General features: G+C 45.2%; 1 protein-coding gene across 1 annotated transcript; it reads right to left on the reverse strand.

Moving 5' to 3' along the window:
- Window positions 1–11,112: 11,112 nt before the first annotated feature.
- EXOC8 (exocyst complex component 8) lies at window positions 11,113–15,910 on the reverse strand. Its single transcript, XM_008268260.5, has one exon. It carries the CDS (start codon window positions 15,767–15,769, stop codon window positions 13,589–13,591), a length of 2,181 nt encoding a protein of 726 aa, XP_008266482.3. The 5' UTR covers window positions 15,770–15,910; the 3' UTR covers window positions 11,113–13,588.
- Window positions 15,911–15,916: the final 6 nt, after the last annotated feature.

Raw genomic sequence — 15,916 nt, forward strand, 5'->3', positions numbered from 1 at the left:
GCCATGTGAAAATCTGAAATGCTCCAAAATCCCAAACTCTTTGAGCACTGACATGATGCCATGAGTGGAAAATTCCACAGCTGTTCTCCTCTGATAGTTCACAGTAAAAATGCATCATGTACTAAAAATATTATGTAAAGTTACCTTCAGGCTGTGTGTATAAGATGTATATGAAGCATAAATGAGTTTTGTGTGGAGGTTTGCATTCTCTCTCTCATTGTGTATATGAAAATATTCCCAAGTCTGATACACTAATGCTCTCAAACATTTGGGTGAGGGATTCTTGCCTGCATCTTGCATTTCTTAAGATTTGCTTTAAATAAAGTTGCCTTAAGGAGGAGTTTGACAGAGGTAAATTTTCTAGCTTTAAGTTTTGCCACCTGAGGACCTTAATAAATAAAAATGAATTAGTTAAAGTATGTACAACAAAGAGATGATATGTGACCTGTCATAAATATACTTACAGGTTCAAGGGAAGAGAAGTTTGAAGTAAGATGGGCGAACACTGGGAGCCTTGGCAGTTTGCTGTCTCTGGATGTGACATTTAAGCTAAGAATTGGTTTGATCAAGAGGCAATCCTCAAGGTTTTGGGGTTGGGATTGGAGTGATAGATGAAGAAACAGTGGGGTAGGGTGTTCAGAGGAACATTAATGATCATAATGTCCCGGGGTAAGTTCTGGAGGACCTAAAAGGAGATCAGTGTGGCTGGAACAAGAATTGCCGATAGTGAAACTGATGAGAAGGGAAGGGTATCAGTCGGCTTGGATCAGCACATGAAATGCTGTAAGCTGGGCAGTTTAAACACTGATGATGTTTCCCATAGTCCCGGAGGCAGGAAGTCCAAGATCAGGGTGTCTATAAAGTAAATTCATTCCGAGGCCTCTTCTGGACTTGCCCACATGTCCTCTTTGCAAACTCATGGAGAAGAAGCAAGCTCTCTGGTGTCTACTTGTAAGGACACTAAACCCATGGTGAGGGCCCCATCCTCATGACTTCATCTAAACCAATCACCTTCCAACGGCCCTGTCTCCAAGTAGAGACACAACATGGGTTAGGACTTCAACAGAAGAATTTGGGGGTGATGGGACACCCTTCAGTCTATAGCAGGAGTCAACATATACTATGGCTTAGAGACTCTCTAAAATCTGAATTGGAGTTGATCGTGACATAGGGATTCAATGAAATGTTTCTCAAAATGTAGTTTGGAGCTATCTGTATCAAATTGTCTGGAATGTGTTTTTGTTTCCCAGAGGCCGGGCTGTATTTTGCATATTCAGGTTTAAGACCCATTACTCTAGAGCGTGCATTGATGATGGGGGTGGAGGTGGAGAGGGCTTCTGTGTGGCTTTGCTTGAGGCTGATATTCTGTAAGCCCAAGAAGATTCATGTGTATTGAGTTGATAAGTCAATTGGACAGTGTTCCTGGCTGAGGATTTTACAGCAAGGCTACTAAATTGGTAAAAAGTTGTTGTCCTCCAAGGAGAGCCAGGCTGAGTCTAAGTCAAGTGGGAAGCAGGGACCAGGACCATTTCTTGTTTTGCAGATGTGCCTCAGAAAGAATCCCATACGTCCAGTTTAGTTATTTATGCTGTGGTTGCACATGTTGAAAACCAAGATGACCTTTATTTACATAGATGTGTTTGGAACCCTGTCTTGGGCAAAGACTAGTGAGTTTTTGATGCAAATGGCCAGCCTTGTGACCTGGCCAGCTCTGGCATTAGAGGCTGGCAAACAGGTAGTGTGTGTATGTTGGGGTGTAGGTGGTGGATGCATGTGGTGCAGTAAAAAACAAACAAGGCTTCGCAGCAGAGGCAGCTCTAGGAGATGGTGTGGAGGACTTACTGCTTCTCAGTCTCTAGCAGCCACCCTCCTGAGGTCCTCCAAGTAAAGTTAAAAATCTCAGTCAAAGAATGGCATGCTTACTGGACTAATGAAGCTTCAAAGCACATACTTCTGCCCCACACCACACCTGTTCCTGCATAGACCCATACCATTAAACCACCTTACCGACCCTGAGTTCCTCCACTTCCTCCTGCCTATAATTCTGGAGCTGCCACTGCTGCCTTGACGTGAGTAAAAAGACCTACAGCATCTGGGGTTCCAAGGCTTTCTCCAAACACAGTATATAATGTAGTGGCTAGGAAAATAAGGTCTAGAGTTGGACTAGGTTTGAAACCCAACCCTACCGTATACAGATGCTCTTTGACTTACGATGGCAAGTTGAAAATACTGTAAGTTGAAAATGCACTTAATGTACCTGTGATCATCACTGCTTAGCAACACAATACACTGTAGCATATCCGTTGATTGCCCTCATGAGTGTGTGGCTGACTGGAAGCTACAGCTCACTGTAGCTGCCTGGCATTGCAAGAAAGTATTGTACCACATACTGTTAACCCAGGAAAATAGCAAAATATGGCAGTATTACAAAGTCAAAAATCAAAAATTGAACTATTAAGAGTACCATCTGTACTAGCTGTGTGTGATCCTCTGCTTTACTTTTTAACTTTTTATTAAAGAGACAGACACAGAGCAGTCCCATCTGCCTGTTTGTTACCCACATTCCCTCAACCGCCGAGGCTGGGACACGCGAAAGCAAGAGCTGAGAACTCAGTCCTCGTCTCACACGTGCACTCACCTTGAGTTATCACCTGCTGCCTGCGAGGGTGTGCATTAACAGGAAGCTGGAATTGAAAGCAGAGCCAGGACTCAAACCTAGACACCCTGACATTTCCCAAATGGTGTCTTAACTGCTATGCCAGACGCCTGCCCCCTGTGTGATTTACTTATCTCTTGTCAACACATGAGTTTCAGATCATAGCTGTAGGTAAAATATTTGAAACATTGCTTGGTGTTAAGTGTAAGCTGTTCCTACTGTTACTTTACTAATTGGGAGAATGAGATTGGATGTCTTCAGAGTAACTAGTACAGCCATTAACATTTGCATCCCTGTCCCACCACTTAGAGAACCTGCCCCAGCCAACTACTGGTCTCAGGGCTTTAGGTGTGCTGCCCTGCCTCTGGCTCTTACAAACATCTACCACCTTCCAGGTTCAGCCAAGCCATAGTAGGAGACACAACTCTTTCTCTGCATCATCAGTAGAATGGAGTCATTCACTGTGAGGTAGAAAGTAGATTTTGATGTCATATTTATTATTATTTTTAATTAAAGTTACCAGGCTGACAGAAGTATGAATTTCCCATCAGTGAGTTCTAACACATGTTTTTGGAGCGCACGTGGACTGATTGCTTTCTGACAGTTCTATATAGAGTCAACTTGGGATTTCTCTTTACTATTATCTTGATCAGTCACCTCTTCCTTGGACAGCATCCCTTCCTGTTTACTCATGTTGGTGAAGCCCATCTTCCAGGTGGATAGAAGATTTTTTTGCAACTGTAAATAAGGATAAGAAGAGTACCTGTTTTGGTGGTGAAGTTGAAGTGTATCTATCAGCAGCCAGCATTCACTAGTGTGTAGAAATATTATACATGAAAATCATGATAATTTTTTTTGTTGGCTATTGTCTGTTATCACACATCTGGGCAGAGATTTGCCCTGCTCAAGTGTGACCTGGGAGTTCCTCCCTTGGTGGAAACCTGCTTTGTAGCTTGCACACTTTTGTCAGCAAGGTATTTCACAGCAGAGCAGAGAAAAATTGAACCCTAACAATTTATTGACTCATGCTTCCCTCAACTTTCAGAGAAATCAAATGGGTTTATGGGAAAGAATCTATACTCTTTAAGTATATATAATTCCTGAAGTAGAATAGAAGGTAATGTTGTGATCAAAAAGCTGAAAGTTACTTTGATGCAGTGTGCTATTGGTTGCAAACAACAGCCTCTGAACTGGAGAAGCTGAAGTCGCCTTGGGACCTGGGCCCCCAAATGGAAACCCCCAGTAAGTTGGCTGTGCTCCCTCTCCGAGGCGAAACTCATGACTTCTTGTTCTATTTTGTTAATGCTTATGGAGCGCTTACTATGTGCCAGGTGCTTTCCAGGTATTTAATCCTCCTAGCAACTATGAGGTAGACACCATTAGGATGAGTCCCCCTTTACCAAGAAGGAAAGTGAGATGCATGAAAGAAATATGACGCGGAGAGTGTTTCCCCACTTTCCCACTTTGTTTGCATTTTACTGATGCTTTCTGTGACAAAGAACCATGGTTCTAACAAGACTATAAAAAAACAAGTTTTATTTCTTTAAAAAATGACAACTCTCAGGCCAGAGGGCTGACTTCTAGAGTCACAGGAGCCCAGTGCCGGCGCCAAGGAGGAAGCCAGGTGTGCAGTGGGAGGGGGGAGCCGCCTGGCCCACGGATAGAGGAGGCCAGCAAAAGTTGCTGGAGCTCCCCCTGGAAACTGCTAGACAGGAAGCAGCCCTGGGGTGGGGTTCTGAGCCCTGAAGCTGCAAGCTGGGACTGCAGTTTTAGCGTTCCTGAGACCCTGTGTGTGCTTCTCTCCATCTCATTCTCCCACTCCTCTTTTCATCATTCTTTGTCTCTCTGTGTGTCTCTTCCTCTATTTAAAGTCATCCTGGTGAGGCCTGGTTTGTGTACCTACTGCATATGTGGATGAGTAACACTTTGACGTTTTTGTTACCTGTCTCCTTACATTTTTCCTTTTCGCAGTTCAAACAAAGCAGCTTCATCTTCCTTGTCTTGGGAAACTGGCAGCAGGTGGAAGGCACAGACGTGGCAAGAAAACATTTTCCTCTCAGGCCTTTGTCTGCAGTGATCTAAAGGCCCAGCAGAACAGCATTTGCAGGAAGAGGCAGAGCATCACGAGAGGAGCAGAGGGAGAAAGGCCTCCTTATCCCCTTACCCTGAACCATAAAGAGAGAAGTTTTTTAGGGCTGGGAGCCAGCGAGGCCCTTAAAAGTCTCAGTCTTAAAAAAGGTCTTCGAGTCATAAACAGCAGAGAACACACAGAATGGCTGAGTCTGAAGGATCCCCTGGGATGGGCAAAAGGGACAGCTCTGCAGTACCTTCCATGAACCTGAGACTGATACCAGGTGCTCCCCCAACCCCGCCCGCACCATCCTCCCTGCAAATGGGCATGTCTAGGAGCACCATCCGCATCTATGACAGAGGTCATGGTTAGAGTTTGTGCTGCTAATTAACTAGGCCCTGCTCCTTCCTTATGGTACACTAACTGAGAAATAGACACGAGAGTCAAACAGATGGAGATACAAATGGTTTCATTCCTGGTGAAACTGGTTTCCAGACTGTGCCTAGCCAGAAGCAGGTTTGTGTCTTTTCCCATGCCAGTTCTAGGCTATAGGCAGGAACAAGACAGAAAGCATGTACAAGTATCTGTGAGCCCTGTGGACCCCAAAATGGACAGTTGCTCCAGTCTCGTAGATAAAATGGTGTAATCTAAATCCTTTAGATTATAGAATACCTAATGCAGTGTAAATGCTACGCACATATCCTTTAGATTATAGCATACCTAATACAGTGTAAATGCTACCCACATATCCTTTAGATTATAGAATACCTAATACAGTGTAAATGCTACCCACATATCCTTTAGATTATAGAATGCCTAATACAGTGTAAATGCTACGCACATATCCTTTAGATTATAGAATACCTAATACAATGTAAGTGCTACACACATAGTTGTGCTGTGTTGTTTGGGAAGTAATGACAAGGAAAGAATCTACATGTTCACTACAGATGCAGCTCCCCCTAGTATCTTCCATCTGCAGTTGTTGGAGTCAGCACACACTACCTCACTGGCAGGGAGGGCAGGGCTGTATATCCTGCAGGCAGCTAGCCTAGAAATGGAACTAGTAACAATTATTTTGAGTGTAAGTATTTGGGATGCTTATATTTGTCCCAAGTGTCACAATATTTGCAACAGGCATATACTACTGAAAACATCCTTGTTTGTGTAAACAGTGCATTTTATCTGTGGCAGCCAGAAGTCTGCGTTCTTCAAGGAGGGAGAGGGGGTGTGGACTCAGGATATGCCCTGCAGGGAAAGCTGGGAGTCTAAGAAAGAGCAGGGGTGCTGCCTGGGCTGGGGGCTGCTGGCTGGCAGGGCAGAGGGAGCTGGCATAGTAACAAGTCAAACCAGGCAGGGCAAGCCCGGACTCCAGACCAGAGGTCGACGGCTAGGTAAGGGGACATGGGTCGAGGCAGAGAGTGCACTGAGGCCTGCATCCACCATTGTAGCCGCGGGTGCTGCTGCCTGAGCTCCGAGTGCCTGACCCTTCAGGCCTCTGGGTTTTGCAGAGAAGGCCCTACCTTCCTCCTCGTGTGAACGGACTTTCCATTCATCCTTCCGTAGTCTGCTCTTCTGTTCTCCTTGGAACTGTCTCTACCTATCCAGGGAGTCATCAGTTCCTTCTTCTGGGCATCCATATTATTGTACACACCTGTTTAGGATTTTTTTTAAAGATTTATTTATTTATTTGAAAGTCAGAGTTACACAGAGAGAGGAGAGGCGGAGAGAGAGGTCTTCCATCCGATGGTTCACTCCCCAGATGGCCGTAATGGCTGGAGCTGCGCCAATCCGAAGCCAGAAGCCAGGAGCCAGGAGCTTCTTCCAGGTCTCCCACGCGGTGCAGGGGCCCAAGGACTTGGGCCATCTTCTGCTTTCCCAGGCCATAGCAGAGAGCGGGATCAGAAGCGGAGCAGCCGGGACTAGAACTGGTGCCCAGATGGGATGCCCACACTTCAGGCCAGGGCGTTAACCCGCTGCGCCACAGCGCCGGCCCCGCCTGTTTAGGATATTAAAAGCAGTTATGTACATTTCTGTCCCCTGTGCCTGTCCAACTGTGAGTTCTTTAAGGAGCTTGGATCAAAGCTGTTGACAAAGCCATTGGATCCCCAGCTCCTACTCCTCAAAGCCAGCACTGCTGTGTCCTGCCTCAGTAACCCCTGGAGATAAGTTCCTCTGATGAGGGTGAAACAGGTTCCCTGGGCAAAGGGGGCACCAAGTAGAGTTGCGGAGAGGATGGCCCATCTCAGCCTGTTTGCCTCAGCTCCCAGCGCAGTGGGCTGTACCTTATCTCTCCAGGCAAGAGGCTAGGAAATTCTGGGCAATCTGAGTAGCTGGAACTACCTGATGTCAACATTCCCAGATCATCCCACTGTGCACTGTGTGTGCAAAGCCCTGCCTCCATGCTCAGAGCTGATGGTCCTTGCCCAACTTGTAAAAGTGAGCAAGCAACCAAGTAGGAACTCTATCAGAAAAGAGAGGTGTTCTTACTTAAAAAAATATATATATATATATTTAATTATTTCCTTGAAAGAGACAGAGGAACACACACACACACACACGTTTCCCATCCACTGGTTCACTCCCCAGATGATCACAGTGGCTGGGGTTGGGCCATTGCTGAAACCAGGAGCTCCACTTGGGTCTCCCATGTCGATGGCAGGGGCCCAAGCACTTGGGCCATCTGCTGCTGCTTTCCTAGGCCATTATCAGGGAGCTGGATTGGAAGTGGAGCAGCTGGGACATGAACCGGCAACCCCATGGGATGGTGTTATTGCAGGCCAACAACATTAGGGAATAAACAAACAAACAAAAAATTGAAGGAAATGATGGTGAATAAGGAAACCAGTGCAAGAATGAGGGGAAGGAAAAACCATCAGATGAGTGGCAGCCAGGACCTGCAGGACCTGGACAGGAAGTGCAGCAGTCCAGGTGAAGACAGCGATGTCATTACCTGATGCCCATGGGGACATTCGTCACGTTGGATTACAAAGACCTACTCTCAAAAGTCACATCCTAAATCAGGACTATCTGTCACAAGAACTTCATCAAAATATGTGCCACAGTAACTTCAACAACTTGTGTCTTAAGAAGAAAGCTGTTGCACTCAGTTTTCACTACTATGATGAAATATCTGACATAACTAACTCTATGAAGGGAAAAGGATCATTTAGTCACAGTTTGGGATATTCAAGTCCAAGACCAGGTGACCGCATTAGCTTGGCATCCAGTGAGGATGGAGGATGGCAGTGGAGGAGAAAAATCACAGCAAGCCAGAAAGCAATGGCGGGCCCAGACTCAGGCTTTGTAGCAGCGCTCACATGAGAACTCGAGAGGTCACATGAGAACTCCTTTCCTGGGGTGCACTTCCAGTGACCTCAGAACCTCCCACCAGGCCCTACCTCCTAAAGGTTCCAACACTTCCCAGGACCAAGCCTTTAACACATGGGCCTTTGGGGGACACCAAAGTAATTCTCAGACTGCAACACTCTCTACATGGGAATCAAAATCAAAAGAACTTGACTGAATATTTCCTTTATGCAAACAAGCCTACTGGGATTTGGTTAGCAGTGAATCCATAAATCAATTTGGTGAGAACTGACATATAAGCAATGTTGACACTTCCAACCTAAGGTTCATACTAAATCTACTACTCAAATTCATTTAATTACTTTCAGTGATCTCAGAGCTTTCCTGATGAAGACTTTCTGCATCTTTCATTAGACTTCCCCCTAGATATTTGGTATTTTTTATGCTATTATATGTATCATTTTCACTGGCTGCCCTATATGTACAACATGTGCTTACAGGGGCTGGCACCGCGGCTCACTAGGCTAATCCTCCGTCTTGCGGCGCCGGCACACCGGGTTCTAGTCCCGGTCGGGGTGCCGGGTTCTGTCCTGGTTGCCCCTCTTCCAGGCCAGCTCTGCTGTGGCCAGGGAGTGCAGTGGAGGATGGCCCAAGTGCTTGGGCCCTGCACCCCATGGGAGACCCGGATAAGCACCTGGCTCCTGCTGGATCAGTGCGGCGACCATTGGAGGGTGAACCAACAGCAAAAAGGAAGACCTTTCTCTCTGTCTCTCTCTCTCACTATCCACTTTGCCTGTCCAAAAAATAAAAAAATAAAAAAAGTTTTTATCTTCACTTACTCCTTTCCTGACACTCTTCCTTTTTAAAAGGAACATGTTTTAAAAATTCTCAATTGTTAAGTGAATAAAAGCAAGATGTGTTATGATATATATTGTATGACCCAATTTCTGGCTTGTACATGAAACTCTTACTGCTATATCTGGTGATGGGGTTTTGGGGGGATTGGTAGGGCATAAGGACTTTGAATTTTTACTTTCCTTCTGTAAGAATTGAACGTTTCTCTCTTTTTAAATAGTAGTCCACAGGTTATGTATTTACACATATTATATGGCAACGTCATAGGGTTCAGCAGCTCAGGCTCCTTTCCATGGGTTCTGACAAAGTGGGCTGCTTTGGGTGGAGCAGGCTGGTATTTCAGCTGAACCCACGTAGCTGTCTCTTGGGTTCCTGTATTTCTTGATCATTTTCCTTCACATCTTTCAGGAAGCTAGCTCAGCTGTTAAGAGTGCTTAATATGCTCATTATACACATTAATTCTTTTGGCAAGAAGCTTGCCCTTATTTCTAGCATGCTGGGTAACACTGTACACTCTTCCAGGTTTGCCCTGGAAACATTTATGGGGCCTTCCTTTCTGAACAGTACCCATTCCCTTACTGTCTCAATATCACCTTTCTTCTAGATGTGCATGTGTGCGCCAAAGGAAAAACTCCATGTCTTCTAAAAGACCTAGAGAGCATGTATCGGGTACTCCTCTTTCCTTTTGTGTTCATCATGTTGGTGAACTCCTGGAAGATGGCAGTTGAAGGTTTCTTAACAAATGTGTATTACTTAAATACCTTTCCCCACACTATGCAATCCTTTCAAGCAGACCTTTTCACTTGACACCCCCATTCCCACATCTGTATCTCTGCTCACAGCATGCTCTACCTTTTTCTTAAACATCTGTCTTGTCCGTTCCTCAAAGAACAGCACAGTTGCTAACAATTCTATAAGAAATTTCCGCCGGCGCCGTGGCTCAATAGGCTAATCCTCCACCTTGCGGCGCCGGCACACCGGGTTCTAGTCCCGGTCGGGGCGCCGGATTCTGTCCCGGTTGCCCCTCTTCCAGGCCAGCTCTCTGCTATGGCCAGGGAGTGCAGTGGAGGATGGCCCAGGTGCTTGGGCCCTGCACCCCATGGGAGACCAGGAAAAGCACCTGGCTCCTGGCTCCTGCCATCGGATCAGCGCGGTGCGCCGGCTGCAGCGGCGGCCATTGGAGGGTGAACCAACGGCAAAGGAAGACCTTTCTCTCTGTCTCTCTCTCTCTCACTGTCCACTCTGCCTGTCAAAAAAAAAAAAAAAAAAAAAAAAAAAAAAAAAAAAAAAAGAAATTTCCAAGCTACTCAAAATTACATTGCAGTCTTCCTTCTCAATATTCCTACTCTAAACAACTGGGCATTTATTCTCTAATTTGTATTTGTTGACTTTTTCCAAATTTTAAGCATCTAACAGAATAAAGCATGCAGAAATTTATTTTGAACTCTCCAGCCTCATATAACACTCTTTTAAAATAATCACTAAGTATTTAAAATCTGTGACAGTTTCCTCACTATCTATATATTACTTTAAAAAAGCAGAACCATGTCACTTAGGTCCTAGGTGTTACGGCCTATATTTTCTTTTTCTTTTTTCTTTTTTGACAGGCAGAGTGGATAGTGAGAGAGACAGAGAGAAAGGTCTTCCTTTGCCGTTGGTTCACCCTCCAATGGCCGCTGCGGCCGGCGCACCGCGCTGATCCGAAGGCAGCAGCCAGATGCTTCTCCTGGTCTCCCATGGGGTGCAGGGCCCAAGCACTTGGGCCATCCTCCACTGCACTCCCTGGCCACAGCAGAGAGCTGGCCTGGAAGAGGGGCAACCGGGACAGAATCCGGCGCCCCGACTGGGACTAGAACCCGGTGTGCCAGCGCCACAGGCGCCAGCCTATGGCCTATATTTTCTTTATTTCAGGATGTGCAGATGAATTTACTTTAAATTCACATTTTGTACATGTGAAATTTCCCATTCAAGAAAAGCCTAAGGAATTGAGATCTGATTTAGTCACAGTTGTTACAGTTAGCAGAACACTTACTTAAATCAACTAACCACTCCTGCCTAATCTCTCCACAAACAAAAGAAATGAAAAACAAACTAGGATCTTCAACAGTTCAGTAGCAAGAGCATAAGAATATTATTCCCATATGAAACTTGTATAACTTAAATAAAATTTAATAAAATACTATTCTGGATTAAAGAGGAAAACACATATTCACTGTAATAATTTTATGTTTAAGAAAAATTTTAATTTATTTTTATAGAACATTTCAGATTCCCTCATGTCGCAGCAAAGCAAAATGTACATATACTAATTTAACCTACACATCAAGTCCCAAATTCCCAATCTTAGATATCAAGTTGCAAAAAGCAAGTGCTGACTTCTATAGGTAGCATTTTTTAAAAAGTCCTCAGCACTTAAGTGAAATGAGACGTTAATCAAAAAAGAGACTTAATTCCACAGGGCACGCTTTCCCAAACAGCAATTAATTCAGTCAAGTCTGTGATTCCAAGCTCCAGTGACAGTGTTCTGCTTGAAGCAGACAAAACAAAGGCAGTCAATGCCAAAGCTGTATATTTCAATATGTACAGTATTTTTGAACTGTATTCAATTTTTAGTTTGTTTTGGAGTATAATGAAACAAAAGAATTAGAAGGTCTCAGTCCACTTTGAATATTGCAATTATTGTAATTTTTTTTCTGGACACAAGGTACATTACAACACTGGTGGTCTTGAGTCAACTTCCCACTAATTGATTCAGCAAAAGCTTACTTCCTTCAGTTATAACTCTGATTAAGAAACACATACATTTTAACATAAGAAAATTCTGTACTTCCAGTTTCAAAAAGTAGACAGTTCTATTTAATATGAGTTTACATACACATTTATGTTTCTACAGCTTCATGCCTTAAGAGGAATTGTGATTTCAGAAGTATCATTCACAGACCAGCATCATGTATTTATACTTGAGTTTCATACAGTATAATGTTATAAAGTGTAAATGGCAAAAATAATCAAATAACATAATTTTACAAAATTCAAGTTTCCAGTGATCTTAAAAAAGTATAATTTAGTTCACAGAGATATTGTTGTAGTTATTAGAAAATCCTAAAGTTATATGAAAAAAATTAAAATTGTAATTTTAATATATTCAACCTTGTAATTAAACACAGCCAAAACGAAAATAAAAGGCTGGTCTAGCATAAGTAATCAAGTCAAGGGGTTTTACAACCTTGAGCCACTATTTGGAATCTACTTTAGCTTTTACATAATTTTTACAGTCTTATTAACACCATTTTTATTAAGAAGAAAGAAATGACCTTTTGAAATCATTGGCACCCAAAATGGCACTTAAGGACAAGAATCACAACTAGGAAAAAAATGAATCTTGGCAAGCACAATTTCTCTCAAAGAATGAAGAATGTCATATAATTAATACACAATGGAAGCAATCATTTAGAAATGTTGGGAAGCTCATATTTCTTTATTTTTATTTGTGCGTTACTAACAATCTAAGGTAAGGTAAGCATTATATTCACTTTCAAAAGCAAAGAAGGAAAGTAAAAAATAAAACAAGAAAAACACAGCATGGAGCATTCCAGGAGTTTGTTCTTTTTTTTTTTTAAGTAAAAGATTCTCTTCTTCCCTTTCCTTTGGGCACACTGTCTCACTTCGGTTCTCCACTTTGTTACAAAAATACAAAACCAAAAACAAATCTCTGCTCAAAGTTGTCATACTCAGTGAAACCACTGAGATTTGCTTATGATTTTTTTCTACTTTCCCAGCTACTCAGTCCCTAAAATCTAAATAGTTCAGTGAAAAATTTTTTGCATTTGCTTGATGACAGCCCCTAATAACCTACATTGAAAAGGGAGCTAAAATCACTGGCTGCAGTCAGGATTGTCAAGTTTCCTGTTTTATTATTATTATTATTAAATATAAATATAACAGACAAAAGCTCCAGCTGGAAATTCACACAATTCAGAAACGTGTTGAAAAACATCACAATCTTTAAGATTTCCAGGTAAACGTTCCCAACTCCAATAGGAAAACTATGGAGCGGCTAATTAACAAGTGAGAATAATTAGCCATTCAAATTCTGTTGGAAATGTTTGAATCTGTATAAAAGCTTCCTCCTATATAGGGACTGGAGTATCTGAGTCCCCAAGCTAGCTAGCTAGATCATGGAGAAAGAATTCTTTTGACTAGAGTTTACTCCGAAACCAACTTTCCCAACTCCTTTCTTTTCCCCAAAAAGTGTCCAATCACACTTCAAGAAGGGGAAGTACTGAGGCAGCATGTTTTACATGGTACTGCACCCTTTAAGAAACGTAACCAGGAAACTTTTCACACACACGTAAACTGATGTATTTGTAGACATATTTATCTGTGTTGAATAAGATACACTGTGAGAAAGTGTATTTTGGTTCAAAGGAGAAGCTGAAATAACTGTAGTGCGATCATAAACCCATTAGAGAACTAGCATAATTTAAAAGGTCAGTATATGTTTTAACAACTTTGATATTTTTTGTTATTTGGGCTTAATTTCACATTCTTTTCCTTTCTTCTTTTGGTTTTGCATCTCTGAGGGCACTTTTTACTTGTAAGCTGTTTGCGACTATACAGAATATGCTAATACAACAATATAAATATAAATAACCTATAAGCACTATCATCTGTACACGTATGGACAGACTCCAGCCTCAGACGACTGATGTCGTACTTTCAGGATTCACCCGCATGAGTCTAGATGCGTTCCTCAGGTCTTGGAGTTGCTTGGCAGGTTTCCCCACACCTTCTTCAAACCTTTTTTCCACCACCGGGAGCACCGTTTCATATAGGAAGGACGCATTCTGTCGGATAAAAGCCTTCTTCTCTGGATCCTGCTCGCACCGAAGGCTATAATCCACATGCTGGACGGCAACCAGAATGATTTCCACCAGGCTCTCCAACAGTACCATGTGCAGCTCTGGGAAATACAGCTTTAAGGCCTCTTCCAAAAACGCCATGGTCTGTTTGGTGAAAGCGACCACTGTGTAACTTAGGTTCACCCAGCAGTCATCCCCCGTATACTGCTCAAAGTTACTCACCCCGCAACTTCTCATCTCTTCTTTGAGCTTGCCCAGGGCCTCTGGAGTCATCAAGTTCATCCTCCTCCACATCTCCTCCGAGTTGCGATGTTTGGTGGCTTCAATGATGATTTCTTTGTAACTGTGCAAGGCCCCCTGGATGTCTTTCACCAGAAGGGCGTGGATGATGAAGGTGAGGTCTAGTCCAATATCTCCCAGCTGCTGGCAGTGCTCCTTAGCCACTTTGACGCACTCTGCCGCCGTGGACAGGCTCTCCTTGCTATCAAACACCTGCTTGCTGAAAGCATCTACAAACATGCCCATGGCTGATCTCGCCCAGACCACAAAGGCAGAGTAGCAGCCACTGTCGGTGCCGGCGAAATCTGTCTCAAATTCTCTGGCAGTCTCGAGAAGACACGTAAAGAAGACATGGCACAGCTTATGAATATAGAGTAAAGTGGCACCTTCAATGCGAAGCTGACGGATGGCCGTGTGCACGGCTGCCGCTCTGTTTCTCAAAAACAGCTCGCAAGCCTTTGTGCACTGGCCAAGCCGGATTAGCTGAGAAACCGCCCTGCGAGTAGCCTTGGGCCCACCTCGCAAGGAACGACCTGGGGACAGTTCAAAAACCAGCACCTCCGTGAGCTGCCGGACACGCTCATCCACCTTGGCCCTGAGTTCTTTTACAGGAGGTGGGCTGGGCTTGTCTTCTAGGTAATGATTCAATTTATCTAGCAGGTCAACGGCCCCCTCAAAGTCCCTCTGAGCAATGCACACATCCAGGTCTTCAGGTAACTCCTGGATCCACTCCATCGATAGGTCCACCTTCTCTTCCTCCACCTCGGGGACAGCTGGCTCTTCGTCTTCATCATCCTCAAACGGGTTCGTGGCCTTGGAGGTCACTTGGGGAGGCCCTCTAGAGGCCGCTGCTTCCTCCTGTTCCCTTCGTCTTTTTTCACTGAGGGCCCTCTTGGTTTCTTCCAGCACCTCCAGCCACTCTCGTTTTATTTTGGCATTTTCTGCCTGAAAAATGCGACTCTCGGGGAACATCAGCAGCTTGAACATGTCCTTCATGGGTGGGTTGTCCTTGACATTGACCACGGCCAGGCCATCTAGGGGATAGAGAGCATTGTAGCGATACATCCCCCGCCGCTGGGGCAGCCAGGTGGCCACCAGCAAACAGTCGTTCATGAGAAAGCCGTGCACCCGCTGCAGCTGGGCCATGTGATCCGCTTCGTATTCCACCAGGTCCCCGTTGTACACCAGGTACTGCCCCGGGGTCTCCAGCAGGTGCCTGCAGCCTTCCACCTTTTCAAGCAGGGTGGTGAGAGTGCGCTGCTTTCCTTCCTCGCCCGGGCCGGAACTGTCGCGCGAGGCGCCCCCGGGGCTGGGAAAAAAGCCGGCCTGGCCTCGGAGGTGGTCTCGGCCCCCAGCGCCACCTGCCCCCTCCTCCCCGCCCGAGGCAGCGCCGGCCCCCGCGGCGGCGGCGGCGGCCGGCAGCAAGGTGAGCGGGATGCTCTCCAGGCTGCTCTTCTGTTCCGTCAGGAGATGGCTGAGCTGGTACATCTCGCTCTCCAGGTAGGAGATCTCGCGGGCCGTCTCTATGAACTGCCGGTAGTTCTGGTAGACGTTGCGTTTCAGGTTTTGCGCTGTCTCCTCCGCCAAAGCCTGGATGCGCTGCCGGTGCTCCTGGAGGTCCCGGTCCCCGTCCGACTGCTGCGAGAGCTGCTTCACGTACAGCCGTGCCTCAAAGCTCCCTGATTCTAGCTGCCGCCGCAGGCGGCTCGCTCCACTGTCCGACATCGCCATCGCCATTTCCGTCTGGGTCTCAGGCAGTCGCTGTCACTGTCGCCACGGCTGTCGAGACCCACCCAACTCCAGCCGAGCTCCAGGGCTTAGGAAGCAAGATGCGAGCAAGACGAGTACGCCTGCGCCCGGGTCTGAGCTGCTCACACTGCGCCT

Source organism: Oryctolagus cuniculus, chromosome 13 (genome assembly GCF_051225735.1).
Source record: "Oryctolagus cuniculus isolate XC-2025 breed Fujian yellow rabbit chromosome 13, ASM5122573v1, whole genome shotgun sequence".
NCBI classification, from domain to species: Eukaryota; Metazoa; Chordata; class Mammalia; order Lagomorpha; family Leporidae; genus Oryctolagus; species Oryctolagus cuniculus.

What these genes read in the sequence shown, in the direction of transcription:
- EXOC8 (XM_008268260.5), bottom strand. Translation starts at nt 15,769, where the DNA reads ATGGCGATGGCGATGTCGGACAGTGGAGCGAGCCGCCTGCGGCGGCAG.